Source organism: Chelonoidis abingdonii, chromosome 3, assembly GCF_003597395.2.
Source record: "Chelonoidis abingdonii isolate Lonesome George chromosome 3, CheloAbing_2.0, whole genome shotgun sequence".
NCBI lineage: Eukaryota > Metazoa > Chordata > Testudines > Testudinidae > Chelonoidis > Chelonoidis abingdonii.
Genome location: NC_133771.1, coordinates 15,564,692 through 15,584,275, shown reverse-complemented (window position 1 = coordinate 15,584,275; position 19,584 = coordinate 15,564,692). Strand labels below are relative to the sequence as shown.

General features: G+C 43.8%; 1 protein-coding gene across 3 annotated transcripts in view; it reads left to right on the top strand.

Annotated features, from left to right (window-relative positions):
• CLIC5 (chloride intracellular channel 5) overlaps positions 1 to 19,584 on the top strand; it is a 125,399-nt gene that overhangs the window by 82,153 nt on the left and 23,662 nt on the right. For all 3 annotated transcript variants that reach the window (XM_075063617.1, XM_075063618.1, XM_075063619.1), the window contains 3 exons: positions 1,133 to 1,242; positions 1,563 to 1,688; positions 3,142 to 3,248. In XM_075063617.1, coding sequence (XP_074919718.1) covers positions 1,133 to 1,242; positions 1,563 to 1,688; positions 3,142 to 3,248 — 343 coding nt within the window. The remainder of the gene's footprint in view (positions 1 to 1,132; positions 1,243 to 1,562; positions 1,689 to 3,141; positions 3,249 to 19,584) is intronic.

Below are 19,584 nucleotides of genomic sequence, written 5' to 3'. Positions count from 1 at the left end.
CGTCTTTTATTCCTGCTCTAGGCCACACTAATGCTACCTCTCAGTTTCAGTACCAAGGAGACAAAACTTTAGAGAGCAAACTGTAATGCAATATTTTTTCTAAAGAAAAGAACGTGTATTTGCTAAATTATTTCATCACCCATATCCCAGACCTACTCTGTATGCATAAATCATAGTTATTCAACCCATATAAGTAAACAAGGGAAGGTTGGTTGCTTCACCAGGATCATAAGAATCTTTTAAACACTATGATACCACAAATTAAAATTGAGTGTATCAAAACCGTTATCATCCTGAAAGCTTTGGCCATCCTGGTAATTATTGTGCAAGGATGTTGACCTTGGATACAGCTTTTGCCCAGCTTAGGCAGTGTTACTTGTATCTTTATGGCTAAGGACCATAAACTTCTGAAGGAAAAAACAGGCCATTTCCTCGATGCTAAGACTAGCATTTTTTTATTGTCTTGCAGCTATCTGTAGGAAACTCAGTAGCTACTAGGGATGGGCACAGATTGAAACTCTGGTGCAAACATCTTCCTTGAACTTCGCAAAAGTTCAGATTTTGGTCTGGATCCAAATGTCTTAGTTTGAGCCCTATTTCTTCTATTGATGTAAACTAGAACTCCAGATCCAAATATCCCTGGATGTGGAAATGCTTGGATTCTGATCTGGAAGTCTTCTCCTGGGTCCTTTTTTGATACGGACTGAGGGGCAGAGCCTCCGCTGGTGTGAAAGTGTCATAGGTCCATTGAAGTCCCAGGACGATGACAATCTACATCAGCTGAAGACCTGCCCCTGAGTTTTCTAACAGCCTTGTTACACAGCAGTTTTTATGTGGAAAAGGAAATTAAGAGTCTATGCAATGTTCCAGAACTAGCTAAACAATGGCTAGGGACCTACTTTCCCTAGCCAGACCTTGTGTCATGATAGGGACTAGGACATTCACTCAAACTACTGGCGAAAGCTAAGCCTGGAGTAATTCCATTACTCTGTTGGTGATAACCTATAGTGCTCTTACCTGATATTGTTTATTTTCAGTCTGGTAATTTTTATGTCAAAATCCAGTTTTCCTTCTCACAGGATGTGAACAGAGTCATGGTGCATACTTATTATTTTCCCTTTCTTTCCCCTAGGCTGGTATAGATGGAGAGAGTATTGGGAACTGTCCTTTTTCACAGCGTCTCTTCATGATCCTCTGGCTCAAAGGAGTTGTGTTTAATGTCACCACAGTTGACCTGAAAAGGTAACAAGTTATTGGTTAATTTATTTGAAAATCATCACAATGGCCCATAGTTTGCTCCTTATTTGAAACACACCTTCCCTCTCATTGGCTTCAATGGGCTTTTCATCAGGCACATAGTGCCAAAGACACACAACAGAGCAGTTGAGATTCAGTTTCTTGATTATTTGTAGAAAAAATATTTTGTGTATTAAACAGGACTCTTTCAAAATACTTTGAATACTGAATGAAATAAGTGAGTGCAGGTAACTGGTTCCCTGAGCTGGAATTGCTGTGATGATAAATGTCTGGTGATGATGTGAATTTTCCTTTTCTGTCTGCAGAAAGCCAGCTGATCTACACAATTTGGCCCCTGGGACCCACCCGCCATTCTTGACTTTTAATGGAGAGGTCAAGACTGACATCAACAAAATCGAGGAGTTCCTGGAGGAGATGCTTGCACCACCAAAGTAACAAATTGTGCTTTATTTGTCAGAGTTTGTTAGGAATGGAGGAAGATGTTCTATCTGGAGCTTATAAGAAGCTCCCAGTCCTGCAACGGGAGTAGTCTTTACCCATAGAACAGTCCAGCTGACTTCAGTGGGTCTGCTTGCATGTGTAAAGGCTGCTTGCATGATTAATACTTGTAGGATGTTTTCTCCTCACACAGAGCACAACACTGAACAAAGCCTTGGTGAGACCCAAACTGGAATAGTGTGTCCGTTTGTGGTGTCCACATTTTAAAAAAGGATGTTGAAAAATTGGATTGGATGTAGAGAAGAGAATGATTTAAAAGCTGGAGAAAATGCCTTATAGTGAGAGACTTAGGGAGTTCAATATGTTTAGTTTAGCAAAAAAGAAGATTGAGAGGTGACTTGTTTACAATATCTAAATATCTTCATAGCAAGAAAATACCAGGTACTAAAAGGATTTATAATCTAGAGGTGAAAGGCAGACAAGAAATTAAAGCCAGACAAATTCAAGTTAGAAATAAGGCACAAATATTTAACAGTGAGGGTGTTTAACCATTGGAACACGCTACCAAGAGTAGTGGTAAATTCCCCATCTCTTGATGTCTTCATATCAAGACTGAATGCCTTTCTGGGAGGTCTGCTTTAACCAAACCCAAATTATTGGTCTCAAAACAGGAGTAACTGGGTGAAATTCTCTGGCCTGTGCTATACAGGAGGTCATATTAATGATCTAATGGTCCCTTCTGGCCTCAAGTTCTACAAATTTGAAAAATGTCTAGGTTCATTTTATGGTGTTTTCACCTTCTATTGAATCATCAGCTGTTGGCCAGTGTTGGAGGCAGGAGATCAGATATGCTAGAACATTTTAGAGCCCTATCCAAGACCCACTGAAATCAATGAGTGTCCTTATGTTGACTTCAGTGGGCTTTGGATCAAGCCCTTAATCTGCTCTTGTCTTTCAAATCAATATGTTCCTTTGCCCCAGATGTCTTTTCGAAAAAAAAACACACAGAATCAAAACTCCACACTTGTCCAGCTTTGTTCTGCTAACTCTCCTTGCTGTTACATTCTAGGCTATATTTTCAGCATCGGGAATTAAGCACAGGTCTGCCATTGATAATAGAGGGAGTTTGCGGCCAAACTCCCCCACACCCTGGTAGAAATCTACGCCTTTTTCTGATTTAAGGCCACTGTACCTTAGCTGCTGGTCACATTAAGTGCTTGTCATAAAACCATCACCGTGTAACTTTCCAAATGCCAGGCTCCCTAGGACAGCAGTATTATTAAGAGGTTTTTGTCAAACTGTCATGCTGAGATAAATGACAGCGTTAATTACCATTCTGGGAACAGGGATATTTTCCCTCTTCTTTCTCTAAACAGCATTTTTTATTATCAGTATATTGCTGTAACAATAGAACATTATTTTCCAGACGGCTCCTCTCCTTTTCAGGTACCCCAAGTTGGCTGCTGTACATCGTGAATCAAACACCGCAGGGATAGATATCTTCTCCAAATTCTCTGCATACATAAAAAACACCAAGCAGCAGGACAACACCGGTGAGTAGGGTGCACTGCCAACTCTTTCATTTAAAAAATGAAGCACATTGTCATTCATATATTTCATATCATTGGCTTATTCTAAGATATGTCCAAGTGGCGTAAGGTATTATTGCCAATCAGTTTGGGCTAGTGAATTTAAAGGAGTTACTCCAAATTTGCACCAGTCTGATGAAGATCAGGAGCTGCTCCCAAGTGTCTCAGGATTGTGTTTAGTTCGCACAGCTGGTTTGCTGTTGTAGCCTGCACAATAGTGACATCTTATTTAAAAATTAGTTAGGAGAAGGGAGTGATCTGATTTGGCTTCTTAGCCTGTGTTATTGCAGACGAGACGCTCCAGTCCTCCCCTTTAAAGCACTCATACAGAAGTGTCAAAAATAAATAAATGCTTCTTAGTACCTCTATGATATGCACAGTTGGAGCTAAAGCTGTCCCCTCAGCTCAGTGCAGCTACACTTCTCCTCTCCCACCAGAGAGCCAGATCCTCAGCTGGTGTCAATTGGTCTATACCACTTGTCCCCAAACGTCTCAGGATCATGACCCCCCTTACCCCTATTCGCACCTCCTACCCTGAGCCAGGGCCAGGACTGGGGTCGTGGCTTGGAGGGGGAGGGCAGATGTGGACAGGGGTAAGGGTGCCGAGGCTGGGGCCACAGCTGTGGGTGGGGGCAGGGCTGGGAGTGGAAAACCAGCCAGGGGCCAAGGCCAGCGGCCGAAGGCCAAGGCCAGCAGCTGGGCCCCAGGCGCACAGTCAGGAGTGGAGCCCGAAGCATGGGGCTAGCAGCCGGAGTCGGGGCGGGGGCCAGGAGCAGAGCTGGGTGGCACTCCCTCCCTGCCTCCCATGCGGGCTGGCCCAGGCCTCAGCCACGCCCCTGAACGTTCCTCCATGCCCCCTAAGGGGGTGCACCCCACACTTTGGGAACCTCTGATCTATACCAATTTATACCTGCTGAGGATCTGTCAGAGTGTTTTCAATCACTCTTCAGGTTGCACCTTACCTGAGAACGTAAAGTCTGCTGGGCAAGTTCTGTGTTTTCTCTTTGTGTTAAGCACCACACACGTATTGCTGATCAGATGGGAAGGTTAATCTTGTGGTTAGATTCGAGAGATACAGGTTTGGGTCCCAGCTTTGCCACAGACTCCCTGTGTGACCTTGTAGTGAGAGTACATTGTGATGGGACACCCCCCCACAAGCCTAACGAGTGTCCCTGCTCATAGGCAGTGCCAATTAAGTGCACCTGCAAACCATGCTCTACCTGGAGAAGGGGAAATTAGAAAGGTGAAGCTGGCCACAGAGTGGGGATGTGGGGAGGGAAGTTTGCCCAAGAAGAGAGGTTGCTAGACAGCCCAGAAGCCATGGAAGCCCAGCGCAGCCCAAAACAGTGGCTAGCCTCCCCTCCCCCACCCTTATTTAGGGCAGACAACCACTGCAGCCCGGAGAAGGGCTCTGGATGTCTGCTGTCTGTCAGTGATCTATAGCTGGACTGAGGAGCAGTGCTAGGGACTGGAGACAGTGAGCTTGCCCAGGAGTGAGGGCTCCAGAGGGCATCCAGAGGCAAAAGACGTAAAGAGACAACAGCCAAGCCCAGGCTGAGAACCAGCTGATGACATACGTCTACAATGCAGAATTATGAATGCTGATTTGAATGAGCCTCTGCATTAACAGCAGCTTAATGGCAGGTCAAGAATGTGAATTTAAAGGTAGGCGCATCAGATAGATTCCTTTAATGGTAGAAGGCTACTGACAGGAAGCAGAGTAAATGATGACAGCACCACGGTATCAAGTTATTGACACTTTCTGATGGTTCTGTTTTCTATCAGTTGATATGTCTTCTTAAAAAACACCCAAAACAAGCCAAAAATGGAGAGGGAAAAGTTATAGGAATGGATCCTAATCTCATTTGTGCTATATTTAAACCAGTGTAACTGCACTGAAGCCAGTGGATGTAGTCTTATTTACAACAGTATAAGTGAAATCAGCATTAGGCTCTGGTCCTTAGGCCACCATGAGTTGAAACCATCCCTGCAATTGCCCAGAGCAGCCAAGGGGCTTCTCTAAATTACAGTGGCTGCAGCATTCTACAAGGACAGAATGCTGTGTTTCCAGCTCCCATTTGACACCTCTAACATGTCCGGCACATGGAAGTGGGGATGGGTGGTATAGAGCTGGCTATTAACAACTCTGTACAATGTGAGCACTCCCCTGGGACAGCAAATCCAGGACATCCCCTTTTAGGGCCACTATGTGGCTGCTTTGCAATCCCTGAACAGCACAAAAGCAGCTGGATTAGAGGCTGAGGATTGAGGCCCAGACTTCAGTGGGCATTAGGTGACTAAATACCTTTGAGTAGCCCTTAAGTTCACCGCACATCCCTGATGAGTCATGTTTTATTTCTTGTCACTTCAGTCCTGTCTTAGGAAAAAGTGAAATCAGAGAGGTATGCCCTCCTCTGCCTACCCCTGACAATCAGCTTAGTTGTGAAACCTCTCTTTGTCACACACATACCTCTGCCCCACCCACCCTCTGTAAGCGCAAGGTCCACCAGCAAAACCCCAGGTCCATAGGTGGCAGGTATAATAGGCCAGGAGACGCTGAGCCTCCCCAGTGCAGCCACTGCAACCTGCCGCTGGATGCCTGGGCAGCGGTGGCCCCGCCTGTTCTCTGTCTCTTCCCATCCCTGCTCCGCCCCTTCCCTGATGCCCCCAGTGTCCACCGCTGCCTGGCTGAGTCCCTCCTCTCCACCACTCCACCCCCCTTCCCCTACAAGGCCCCCACTGCCCTACATCCCTCCTCTCCTCCATCCCCCTCCCTCACAAGGTGCCCCGCTGCCCACCGCATCCCTCCTCTCCTGCAGGGTCCCCCCACCTGCCATATCCCTCCTCTCCTCCCTCCTCCTCTCCTGCAAGGTCCTGCTGCCCACTGTATCCCTCCTCTTCTCCCCTGCAAGGTCCCCCTGCCCACCATATCCCTCCTCTCCCCCCTCCTCTCCTGCAAGGTGCTCCCACCCTCCGTAGCCCTCCTCTTCTCCCCACTCCTCCCCTGCAGGGGCGGTTCTAGGAATTTTGCCGCCCCAAGCATGGCAAGCAGGCTGTCTTCTGCGGCTTGCCTGCGGATAGTCCGCTGATCTCGCGGCTTCGGCGAACCCTCCGCAGGCACGCCTGCGGGAGGTCTGCCAAAGCCGCAGACCAGCGGACCCTCCGCAGGCAAACCGCCGAGGGCAGCCTGCCTGCCACCCTCACAGCGCTGGCAGAGCACCCCCTACGGCTTGCCGCCCCAAGCACGCGCTTGGCGTGCTGGGGCCTGGAGCCTCCCCTGCTCCCCTGCAAGGTCCCCCTGCCCACCATATCCCTCCTCTCCCCCCTCCTCTCCTGCAAGGTGCCCCCACCCACCGTATCCCTCCTCTTCTCCCCCCTCTTCCCCTTCAAGGTCCCCCCACCTCCCATAGCCCTCCTCTTCTCTCCACTCCCCTCCTCCCCCTACCCACTATATCTCTGCAGGTAGTGGGGGCCTCATGGGGAAGGAGGGTGGAGGAGAGGAGGGATGCAGGGAGCGGCAGGTGGCGGGGGCCTCGTGTGGGAGGCAGGGAGAAAAGGAGGGATGTGGTGAGTTGGGGGAGTGGAGTGGGGTGGAGGCCTGGGGCAGAGTTGAGGTAGAGTGTGGGCAGGGCCATGTGTGGGAGAGGCGGGCAGGGAGCTAGGTTCCCCCAGGGGAAGCTTCATCTGCTGTCCATGTCCAGGTCTCCTTTATCTCTTGGAGCTAGCCCTCTTAGCCTGTACCTACACTAGACTCCAGCTACTGGGAGCACCAACAGTCAGCATGGTAGCAGACCCACCTACCTTGCCTATTATCTATCTTCTGCCTGATCCAGTCCCGAAGATCATAGAGCCAAACGTCAGATGATCCATGGGCTGCAGGCACTCCCATGCTGAGAGATATTTGAACTTTTTTTAGGCTCCAGCCACTATTTTAATCCTTAAACCTAATAACACATTCCTCAGTAATCATTTACTGCTGCACAAATTAATTAGTTGACTTTTAATAAGAACATAAGAACGGTCATACTGGGTCAGACCAAAGGTCCATCTAGCCAAGTATCTGTCTACCGACAGTGGCCAATGCCAGGTGCCCCAGAGGGAGTGAAACTAACAGGCAATGATCAAGTGATCTCTCTCCTGCCATCCATCTCCATCCTCTGATGAACAGAGGTAGGGACACATTCTTAACCTTCGAGCTAATAGCATTTATGGCTTAGCCATGAATGTATCAGTCCTTTTAAACATTGTTATAGTCCCAGCCTTCACAACCTCCTCAGGTAAGGAGTTCCACAAGTTGACTGTGCGCTGCGTGAAGAAGAACTTCTTTTATTTGTTTTAAACCTGCTACCTATTAATTTTATTGGTGACCCCTAGTTCTTGTATTATGGAATAAGTAAATAACTTTTCCTTATCCACTTCTCCACATCACTCATGATTTTATATACCTTTATCTATCCCCCTTAGTCTCTCTTTTCCAAGCTGAAGAGGCTAGCCTCTTTAATCTTTCCTTGTACGGGCCCTCTCCAAACTCCTAATCATTTTAGATGCCCATTGTCAAGGTTTTTCCCCACTTTGAACTTTAGGGTACAAAAAGTGGGGACCAGCATGAACACTTTTAAGCTTAATACTAGCTTAAATCTGGTATGCTGCACAACCAGAATTTAGTGTCTGGCACACTTTCTGTTCCCAAAACCTTCCCTGGGGAACCCGACCCAAAGTCCTTGGGTCTTAAAAAAGGAGAAATTAACCATCCCTCTTTTCCCCCAGACTTTCTCCCTGGGTTGCCTGAGAGGCTTCACACCAATCCAACTCTTGGATCTTAAAAGGAGGATTACCATCCCTCTCCTTTCCCCCACCAATCTGGTGAGTTCAGACTCAATCCCTTGGATTTTAAAACAAGGAAAAATCAATCAGGTTCTAAAAAGCTTTTAATTAAAGAAAGAAAAAGGTAAAAGTTATCTCTGTAAATCAGATGGAAAATACTTTACAGGGTACTCAATTCATATAGACTAGAGGGCCGCCCCCCAGCCTTAGATTCAAAGTTCAGCAAACAGAGTAAAAATCCTTCCAGCAAAAAGATACATTTACAAGTTAAGAAACAAACATAAGACTAATCCGCCTGGCCTGGCTATTACGTACAATTTTGAAACATGAAAGATTGATTCAGAAAGCTTGGGAAAGCTGGGTGTACGTCTGTGTCCCTCTTAGCCCAAGAGCGAACAACGAACCAAACAAAAGCACACAAAGATTCCTCCACCAAGATTTGAAAGTATCTTGTCCCCTATTGTCCTCTGGTCAGGGTCAGGCAGGTGTACTGAGCTTCTTAACCCTTTATAGGTAAAAGACATTAACCCTTAACCATCTGTTATTGACACCTTTCTGACCTTTTAGATGCTAGATATTTTTTTGAGGTGAGGAGACCACATCTGTACACAGTATTCAAGATGTGGGCGTACCATGGATTTATATAAGGGCAATAATATATTCTCTGTCTTATTCTCTATCCTCTTTTTTTGCAAGGTGCTTTCATAGTGGAAAATGCTTCATAAGTACTAAGAATTATTACTACAAGTAGGAGAATTCTCCCATCTCCTACCTCCACATTAGTGGGTGAAACTGCTAGAGAAACAGTTTGTCTGTTATGCATTTATAATGCACCCATGGCCGTTGTCTCAAGTTAATCATGTGTACTTTCCAGGGTTGGGTAGATTAGCCAAGATATCAGTGTTATAGAACCCATCAAACATTCACAAACTTCGGAAAATGTCCAATGCTAGTGAAGGTATAGTCATAACTTCATCTGTCCCCTATCTACAGAAGACCTTCAATATAGGCCTGATCTATGCTCATTGAGGCTTTCCACTGGCTTCAGTGGTCTTTGCAGGGGAAGGGATAGTTCAATGGTTGAAGCATTGGCTCCCTAAACCCAGAGTTGTGAATTCAATCCTTGAGGGGGCCATTTAGGATTTGGGGCAAAAATCTGTCTGGGGATTGGTCCTGCTTTGAGCAGGGGGTTGGACTAGATGACCTCCTGAGGTCCCTTCCAACCCTGATATTCTATGGATCAGGCACATATCTACACTGATGACTAGGAGATCCAGTGCAGATGATCACAGTCTATGAGTAAATGAACACACAGTAAAAATATGCCCAAACAACTCCAGGGTATTATATCACACAATAGGACTTGTTTGTTTAGTTTGGCCAAAGATAGGTCCAAATCAAATACTGAGAACCCCAACTCGCCAAACTTTGGGGGGTAGAGGGGATTAAACTTCCCTAACTAGGGTGTGTGAGGATAAATTCACTAATGTATGTGAACTCAGGAACTGAAGTTTTGCAGCAGCAGCCTCTCTCTAATTGGGACAAGTGTGGTTTAATTTTAATTATTTATGATCATTCTCCATAGCAGGCTGGTAAATATTCTGTAGTATGTTTAGCAAAGGTAACGAGATATTAGTAAAGTGAGGTCACACTATAGCCTGTGACTATTATATCTTTCTTGAGAAGTGGGGTGAAGTGGTTGGGTTTTTCTAATGGGATTTATGGGATATAAGATTCTTGAAGTGAGGATTAATGAATCCTACTGTGTTCCCAAGATAAATCAAAGCAGAGGGGTCTGCATATTGAGCCTTGCAACATCTTCATCAGTCATTTACAGGGGAACTAGCTCCTGGTAATGTGTGATATTTCCAAAGGTAAGATGAGAAGAAGTTGTTGGTGAAAGAGTCTGCTGGCTTGAAGTAGCTGAGGCAGCTGATTCTTTTTCCCCTTGAAGTTTAACTGGTACAGGGAAGTTACTATGGAAACCTAGAGATGCAGTTGCTTGCCCTAATGTCTCTGGCAGTAAATGAACACAGTCATTGCTTACATTTGTCTGCTTGGTTTAAGGTTTATGGTGCACTCTGCTGGCAAATGGGTGAATATATAAAGCAGCAAGCTTTACTATTGATTAGAGGAGGTGGGCAAATTTTATCTAGAACTGTTTTCAATCAAAAAATCCAATTTTGTCAAAAACTGGAGCATGTTGTAGGGATATGGGAATGACATTTTCAGTGGAAAAAAGTCGAAATGTTTCATGTTGACAGTGTCAAAACGTTTTCTTTCTATGGTGTCATTTCAATTTCATTTTGGCTTTTATATTGCATTAAATATTAATTTTAATGTTATGTATTATATTTATTATGTATGAAATATATACATGTATATAATATTTAATATTTTAATATAATATAAAAGTTAAAATGAAATGTATCAAAATGATACTATTAAAACAAGTGTTGTAGTTTTGTTCATCTCAGACAAGCATCGGAACCTTAATTCATAACTCTGCCGGGCACTAAAAACTATGGACTTAACAGGACACTGGTTTGATGGCCCATTCCAACAATTTGTAACACTCTCTGCTGCCTGCTAAGGGCTAGCGTACACTTAAAACACTATAGCACAGCTGCACCGCCGTAGCACTTCTGTGTAGATACTACCTACACCAACAGGCAGGGTTCTTCTCTCAGCATAGGTAATCCACCTCCCTGAAAGGTGGTAGCTAGGTCTACATGGGGAGTTAAGCTGGCATAGCTATGGCGTGGTACACTACATGGTTAGGTCGATGTAAACTGCCTTGTGTTGACCTAGCTGTGGAAATGTTTTCACTTAAATTTGTCTTCTGCTGTCGTAACTGCCTCTCTATGTGGTTTTAGTAACACCACCTCCCTGAGCTGCACAGAGTCACAGTTGATGTAATTAGGTCCACACAGTATAAGGGTACATCCAGAGACGCGATATATCGATCCCCAAACGCGCTCCCCGTCAACTCTGGAACTCCACCAGAGCGAGCAGCAGTAGTGGAGTCGATGGGGGAGCTGCGGCCATCGATCCCGTGCCGTGAGGATGGGAGGTAAGTCAGAATAAGATACGTCGACTTTAACTACGGTATTTCCGTAGCTGAAGTTGCGTATCTTACATCGACACCCCACCTAGCGTAGACCAGGCCTAAGTGTAGACACTGCTTGCTTATGTGGACTGTTACTGGATTTCAGGAGACATCCCACAATGCCCCACACTGACACTACAATCGATACAAGCGCTCCTGGTGAGGACATGCACCACTGACACAAGGAGCCAAATGTGCATGCGCACGAGCAATTTTATAACTGCTGTGGCTGTATGCTAACGTAAATTAGATCGACATAATTTTGTAGTGTAGACATGGCCTATATCTTTCAGGGGTGTAGAATTTTCACCCTCCCTGAGAGACAAAGCTATACCAATGTAGGTTCCCAGTGTAGACCAGCCCTAACCCTCCATTGTTGTACAACTGCAGAAGTGTTAATTGTCCATTTCATTTTAAGTGGTCTCCTACAACATGTGTGATCCTTTATACCTCACAGTTTGTCCCACTTTGTATTTAGCTTGGGCACTGGTTACCTTCTCCAGGCCTGAAGAGCTCTGTGGAGCTCGAAAGCTTGTCCTCTCCAGCAACAGAAGCTTGTCCAATAAAAGATATGGCCTCATCCATCTGGTCTAGCTCACTGTTGAAACAAAATATTTCAATGGTACCAAATTGACGTTTTTCAGAATTTTCAATTTGTGGGAAATTTTTGCCTTTTCATTCCTATTTGGAACTATTTTTTTTAAATGTTGGAATTTTCTGTGGAGTGGAGGTTTTGGTTCCCAATCAGCTCAAGTAACTTTGAGTCCAAGGATCATTTGAAATAATTATAAACAAAGTGCTTTAATGTTTACAGAGAAAACATAATTTTTACTGGATCCATGCAGTGGTTCATTGGGCATATCCATTGACTTTTGTGCCTGGACAGAAGCAGGTGATAACCTTCGGGTGTAGCTCTGTGTGGCAAGATCTTATAGATCATGATTCATTTGCTTACCAGATGTATTTGGCAGCAAGGCTGCCCTAATTTAATAGTTCTCTGAATTTCCGATCCCTTTTTTCCCCTTCTTTGTTTTGCTAACTTTGCTGTCTTTTAATATAAAAATGTTGAAAGGGTTGGAACAAGCTGGCTAGGGCGGTAAGCCCAGAAGCAAACATACTCGTGCCATATCAAAGTTCCACCACTTTTAAGCATCTTGAAAGGAAAGGAATTGATTCCAGATTCTCAGGATGTGGCAAGCTGTGTTTAAAGAAAGTGTGCGTATTTATTATTTCAAGCTCGTTCAGTTACAAGGGACTTGATTCCTTGTACCCCCCACATCACCCAATAATTTCCTAACAGGCTTCCCTAAAGGAGTGGTCCTCACAGCACAGGAATAGTCCCACTTCCTGCTTGGATAGTGTGATTAGATTATTCTGTCCTCTGACCTTTTTCCCGAGACGCCGCTGCTGTGGTTAAAATCATGAACATTTAATCCCCTGCACAGCTGATGCCAGAGACAGAAATCCTAGGAAGAGCGCAGTGAGTGTGATCTTCACATTAGTTTCACAGAGAGACAAGGTGGGTGAGGTAATAGCTTCTTTGGACCAACTTCTGTTGATGAGAGAGACAAGCTTTCAAACTTACACAGAGGTCTTCTTCTCTTTAGCCTTAGTTACTTGAGGTTTCCTACCTCCCTTGAGAGCAGATTCTTTTAATTGCTACATATTTACCACAAGCCCTGGTCTAAGCATAGGACTGAAAGCCAGGATCTCATGAGTTCTAACATTGGCTCCTTCTGTGACCTAGAACAAGTCACTTAAGCTTTATAAAACAAGGATAGCAGTAGCTATTTACCTACTCATTGGAGTATCATGAGGATCAATTATCTGAAACGCTGTGCATATGTTCAGCATTATGATTATTATTTTTGCTTATCTATATTGCTTATGAAAGGGACAATGTGTAATAACCACCCAATTGCAGTTAGTTCTTCCTAAAATGGTGTGCTCTTTGGCTCATAGAATGAGCCCTTTGATTTCATTCATGAGTTTAAAAAGTTGTTCTTGAATTGAGTTCTTAGGGGGCACTAGATCCTGTGTGGGTGGGCGCATTCATTAGCAGAACGAGAGGATGTTTTACTGTACTGCTCTTCACTAGGATCTGAGCTGGGAGACCACCAACGTGATTTAATTCGGTGGAATTTCCAGCCGTCTGACCAGAGGATTCCACTGGTCTGGCTTGGATTTAGATCAAGGGTCCAAAAATAAAAGAGCATTAAATCATTAATTTACATGTGATTAAATGGCATTCACCTCCTTCGGCAGCTACATCACACTTTGCGGTTAAGTATGTGAGGTGAGAAACATCTCTCTCTCTTTATGTGCTATATATATGTCTATAATATATATGCACACACATGCACAGAGCCTGACTCTCCTCTGACCTACATTGGTTTTATGCTAGTTTAATTCCACTGCCTTCTATGGAGTTACTCCAGGTGAGAGCAGTGTCAGCCCCACAGGGAATATACATGCACAGTATGAACACTGTGTCTGTGTGTTCTGATCCTTTCTAGAGGCCATCACGTACCTCCGTAAATAAACAGAAAAACATCAGTTCACTTCAAAAGGAATTTATGCCACACAGAAGGGTTACAGAAGTGATGAGACTGTGAGGCAGATTCTCCCTTGAATCCAAGTGATGCCAGGTGCCAGAGAGGATGGGGGTCGTTATCAAGATGATTACAGCTCCCTGATTCTGCAGACCAGTCTGCATTAACCCTGGCTCCAGCTCAACCATGAGTTAGAACAGCCTATGTCCTGCTCTACCTTCCAACAGCTGAGGATCAGCATAGCAAAGTGGAACTCCTCCTCTCTCCGGCAACATCCCCTCTACACTGGTGAGGGGCAGCTGGTCACAAGTCAGTTCCAACTGAGCATTCCCCCCCGCCAGCCATTTACTACCAAAATCTGGCTTCTTTGCAGCTTAGGAGCAGCCCAAAGGAGCTGAATCGTCATTGTAAATCTGGCTCTAATGCTGGATGTCTTCATGAAACATATCATGTAATCATTAGAGTCTATAAAAATGCCTTTACACAGACTAGCTGTGTATAAACAGAGGAGAGTTCTAGTATGTATCATACATACAGACCATACGTAGAAGATGAAGAACTATAGGCCCCATATATTCTCTTCAGACACCTTGGGTCCTGGTTATTGTTTTATACACAAACAATACGTAGTGGTGATAGCTGTAGGATAAATCACAGAGCCATGGGATAAATATAATCCAGCAAATAGTTGCACAATTTGTCATGCACCTTTGACCCCTCTCACCTGTGCTCTGCACGCTAAGGGCTTGATCCTGCGCTCACTGGAATCAATGGCAAAGCTCCTACTGACTTTAATGGTGCCAGGACCAGGGCCTAAAGGCCTGGAGGAGGGGCGAGGGGCCAGTCTCGGGCACCCCAGCCCTACGTCCAGGGCAAGTGGAGGGTCCGGGACCCTCCACAGCGATCCAGGTTTCCTGGGTGGCTCTGGCTGGGGCGGAGAAGAGGAAGAGCAGGGGGTGGGGGTGCAGGGGAAAAGGAGGGGCAAGAGCGGGGCCACAGAGGGGGTAGGGCTCCTCCATGTGTCCTGCTTTTGCCTTTTGAAAAGGTGATCACCTGGCTGGCAGACACTTCTTTTCTTTAACAAAGGCATTATTTCCCCTATGAGCTTGAATATTCCTCCAGGTCCTGCCGCTGGCTGATCCGGGATGCTTTATTCTCTTTCCATGCTGAACTCCCTTGCTCACACACAGGCGTGGTAGAGCATCTGGAACTGGATTAGATCAATCTGGTGGCAGCAGTCCTGGGAGAAATTAAGCACCTAGCTGCTGAAATGGAAGGCCTAAATTGCATTGTTATTTAAAATTCAGTTTTAAGCATCATTACCTCAGTGACCCCTTCCCTTCCCTGCTGGCCCTTGCTATAAGCAGTAAGACACACACAGAGGCCTTCTTTCTGGATTGTGAGATTGTTACCAGTACCTTGGGTCAGATTCTGATCTCATTAACGCCACTTTCACACTGGGGTAACTCCATTGACTTTGATGCAGTCAGAATCAAGTCCTCTATATAATTGTAATGGACATGGATTTGTGGGACATTATGGCCCCGATTCAGGAAATTTTGCTTAAGCACATGTCTAAATTTAAGTACATGAGTAGCCCCATTGACTCCAGGAGGATTACTTATAGCCTTAACTGTAGCCACATACTTTATTACCTTCCTGAATATGTTGTTATAGGGCAGAATGTCTAATGACATAGAATTTTGTGACCTAATCCTGCTCTCTTAGAAGTCAGTGTGAAAAACTCCTAGTGACTTTAATGGGAGCAGGAATGGGCCATAATATTTTTTTCCCAAAAAACATTTTTGGCTATTATCCTGATGCAAATTGTCTTTGTAGAAGAACTGGGGGGGAATGAATAAACATAACTGGAAAACGATGTTGCCACTCCCATGATTTTATTTGGTCTTGCAGTATTTGGTGTTTTCCTTAAAAATGCACTCCCAGAGGCAAGTGATTACATGAGAATCCCAGATATTTTTTTTTTAAACGGTAAATTTTTAGTCCTCGTGGTTGCAGAGAAAAGCTTGGCATGAGAACTGCAAAGTCTCAAAAACAAAGAGGCAAAGGAAAAGAACACAAAGTTTATTATTTTAAGATCTCATGGTTTTTAAGTAAGATTTTGGGGATCTGATGCATGACTTTTGAATGCTAGGGGCTGGCATTACTGAAAATATTAGAAGAAAACCAAGTTTAAGGCTGAGATTTTTCAAAGCCAGCAAAGAAATTAGAACACCCTACCGAACATAAAAATGGCCCTACTGGGTCAGACCAATGGTCCATCTAGCCCAGTATTCTGTCTTCTGACAGTGGCCAATGCCCGGTGCTTCAGAGGGCATGAACAGAACAGGCAATCATTGAGTGATCCATTCCCTGTCATCCTCTCCCAGCTTCTGGCAATCAGAGGCTAGGGACACCCAGATCATGGGGTTGCATCCCTGACCATCTTGGCTAACAGTCATTGATGGACCAATCCTCCCTGAATTTATCTATTTTGTTTTTGAATCCATTATAGTTTTGGCCTTCGCAACAACCGCTAGCAATGAGTTCCACATGATAACTGTGCATTGTGTGAAGAAGTACTTCCTTTTGTTTGTTTTAAACCTGCTGCCTATTAATTTAATGGGGTGACCCCAGGTTCTTGTGTTATGTGAAGGAACAAATAATACTTCCTTATTCACTTTCTCCATCACTAAGCTCTATCTTATCTGCTCTTATTTGTCTTTTTTCCAAGCTGAGAAGTCCCAGTCTTTTTAATCTCTCTTTGTATGGAAGCTGTTCCATACCCTTAATCATTTTGTTGCTCTTCCCTGTACCTTTTCCAATTCTAATATATCTTTTTTTGAGATGGGGTGACGAGAACTGCACACAGTATTCAAGGTGTAGGCATACGATGGATTTATATAGTGGCATTATGATAGTGTCTGTCTTATTATCTATTCCTTTCCTAATGGTTTTTAACATTCTGTTAGCTTTTTTGACTGCAGCTGCATACTGAGCAGATGTTTTCAGAAACTATCCACAATGACTTCAAGATCTCTTTCTTTAGTGGAAACAGCTAATTGAGAACCCATCTTTATATATTTGTAGTTCGGTTTATGTATTCCAATGTACATTACTTTGCACTTATCAACATTCAGTTTCATCTGCCACTTTTTTGCCCAGTTACTCAATTTTTGAGATCTCTTTGTAACTCTTCAGAATCTGCCTTGTACTTAACAATCTTGGGTAATTTTTTATTGTCTGCAAATTTTGCCATCTTACTGTTTACTCCTTTTCCCAAATCATTTATGAATATGTAACAGCACTGGTCCCAGTACAAACCCCAGAGGGACTCCACTATTTACCTCTTTCCAGTCTGAAAACTTGATAATTTATTTCTACCCTTTGTTTACTATCTTTCAACCAGTTACTGATCCATGAGAGGATTTTCCCTTTTATTCCATGATTTTGATTTATTTTACTTAAGAGCTTTAGGTGCAGGACCTTGTTAAAGGCTTTCTAAATGTCCAAGTACACAATATCCACTGGATCACCCTTGTCCACATGTTTATTGACACCCTCAACAAATTCTAGCGGATTAGTGAGGTATAATTTCCCTTTACAAAAGCTATGTGACTCTTCCTCCAAAAATGGTGATCATCTGTGTGTCTGACAATTCTATTTAAAGTTTCAACCAATTTGCCTGGTACTGAAGTTAGGCTTACTGGCCTGTAATTGCCAGGATGGCTTCTGGAGCCTTTTTTAAAAATTGGTGTCACATTAGCTATCTTCCAGTCATCTGGCACAGCAGCTGATTTAAATGATAGGTTATATATCACAATTTCAAATTTGCATTCCTTCGAAACTCTTAAGTGAATACCATGTGGTCCTGGTGACTTATTACTGTTTAATTTTTCAATTTGTTCTAAAACTCCTTTATTGACACCTCAGTCTGGGACAGTTGTTCAGATCTGTCACCCAAAAAGAATGGCTCAGGTTTGGGAATCTCCCTCATATCCTCTGCAGTGAAGACCAGTGCAAAGAATTCATTTAGTTTCTTCACAATGGCATTATCTTCCTTGAGTGATTCTTAAACACTCAGTCCTCCAGTGGCCCCACTGTTTATTTGGCAGGCTTCCTGCTTCTGATGTATTTAAAAACAATTGCTGTTACTTTTTGAGTCTTTGGTTAGTTGCTCTTCACATTCTTTTTTCGCCTGCCTAATTATATTTTTACATTTGACTTGCCAGAGTTTATGCTCCTTACTATTTTCTTTCGTAGGATTTAAGTTGCAATTTTTAAAGGGTGCCTTTTTGCCTGTAACTGCTTTTTTACTTGGTTGTTTAGCCACAGTAGCATTTTTTGGTCATCTTACTATCTTTTAAAATTTGGGGTATACTTTAATTTCAGCCTCTATTATTGTGTTTTTTAAAAGTTTCCATGAAGCTTGCAGGTATTTCATTTTTGTGACTGTACCTTTTAATTTCTGTTTAACTAACTTCCTCATTTTTCTGTAGTTCCCCTTTCAGGAATTAAAGGCTACTGTGGCATTTGACGCTATGCTCCCATATTCCCAGTGCCTTAGGCAACTTTGAAATCTCAGTCTAAAGTTCTCCTAGCAGAGATAAGGCATCTAGATTGATGTATTTTACTTATATATAGTTACATAGTGGCTGTCACCTTTACAGACAGTCTAAAAAAATGATAATTGCCTTGAAAGCTTGCAGCCTACATAGCAGTACAACGTCTAGGCCTGATTCTCTTCCTTTCATCTTCTGCTGCCCCCACGCCTGCAAGTCAGGAGTAAATCTGAATGCCATAGAGTTACATTAGCATAGCAATTGGTGCAAGAGGCCAGTCAGCCCCTTTTATGTCTATGTGGACGTAATATTATTCTGAATATGATCATATAGTAATCAATTTATGCCTATTGTGCCAATTTCTGCTGTCAGCTGCACCACTGTGTGGGTGGAGTAACTTGGTCTAAATCAGTGGTGCACATCTGGATTTACACTGGTGTAAATGAGAGCAGAATTTGCCCATTGTGTGCACAGTAGAAAGAGAAACTTAAACATACAAGGAGCAATTTTATTTGCTTAAATACTAGAACACAAGGGGTCCCCACAGCACCATGACTGAAAGTTAGGCTGTGTACTTACACATTTTCTCCTGTTTTCCCCAGTACATTTCTGCACTTAGTGCTGCTTTGTTGGTTCCAGAAGCATCTCTTGTTGTTTGATAAGTAAACAACACAGCATAGTCTGAGTAAACACACAGCAATCTAAATAGGGAGGCTGGAGTGAAAATCTTGCATTATGAATAAATTCTGTGGTTTTATTACATTCAGGGCCGCATTCTTCTGTCACTACACTGGGGCAAATCAGGAGTCACTCCACTGAAATAAATGTAGTGACACCAGGATTAGACTAGTGCCAGTGAGGTCAGAATCAGGCTCCTTGGGAAGTGGTCCTGGAATGGGATGCATCTGTTTTTCCCTGCAGAGTGTAGATGTTTTGTGAAATACAAGTTAGCAGTTGTTTTACCAGGAGCAGCTACAGAACGGCGGTTTTACCTTTTGCCATCTCCTGGCCTTAAAACAAGTGCCAAACCATTGGAAGTGAACCCTTTTAATCCATTCTTTAACTGCTTTCCAAGTCCTGTTTCCTCTGTTCAAAACAACCCTCTCTGTATATATTCCTGATGCTCTCTTCATATAGGTCCTGTAGGACCATTTGATTAAGTGTGTTTTACTCCTCCATTGTAATCCAGAGTAAGAACAAGTGATCTAGGAATAAACTTGAATCTTCAGCCCAAAACTGGAACTGAATCAAAT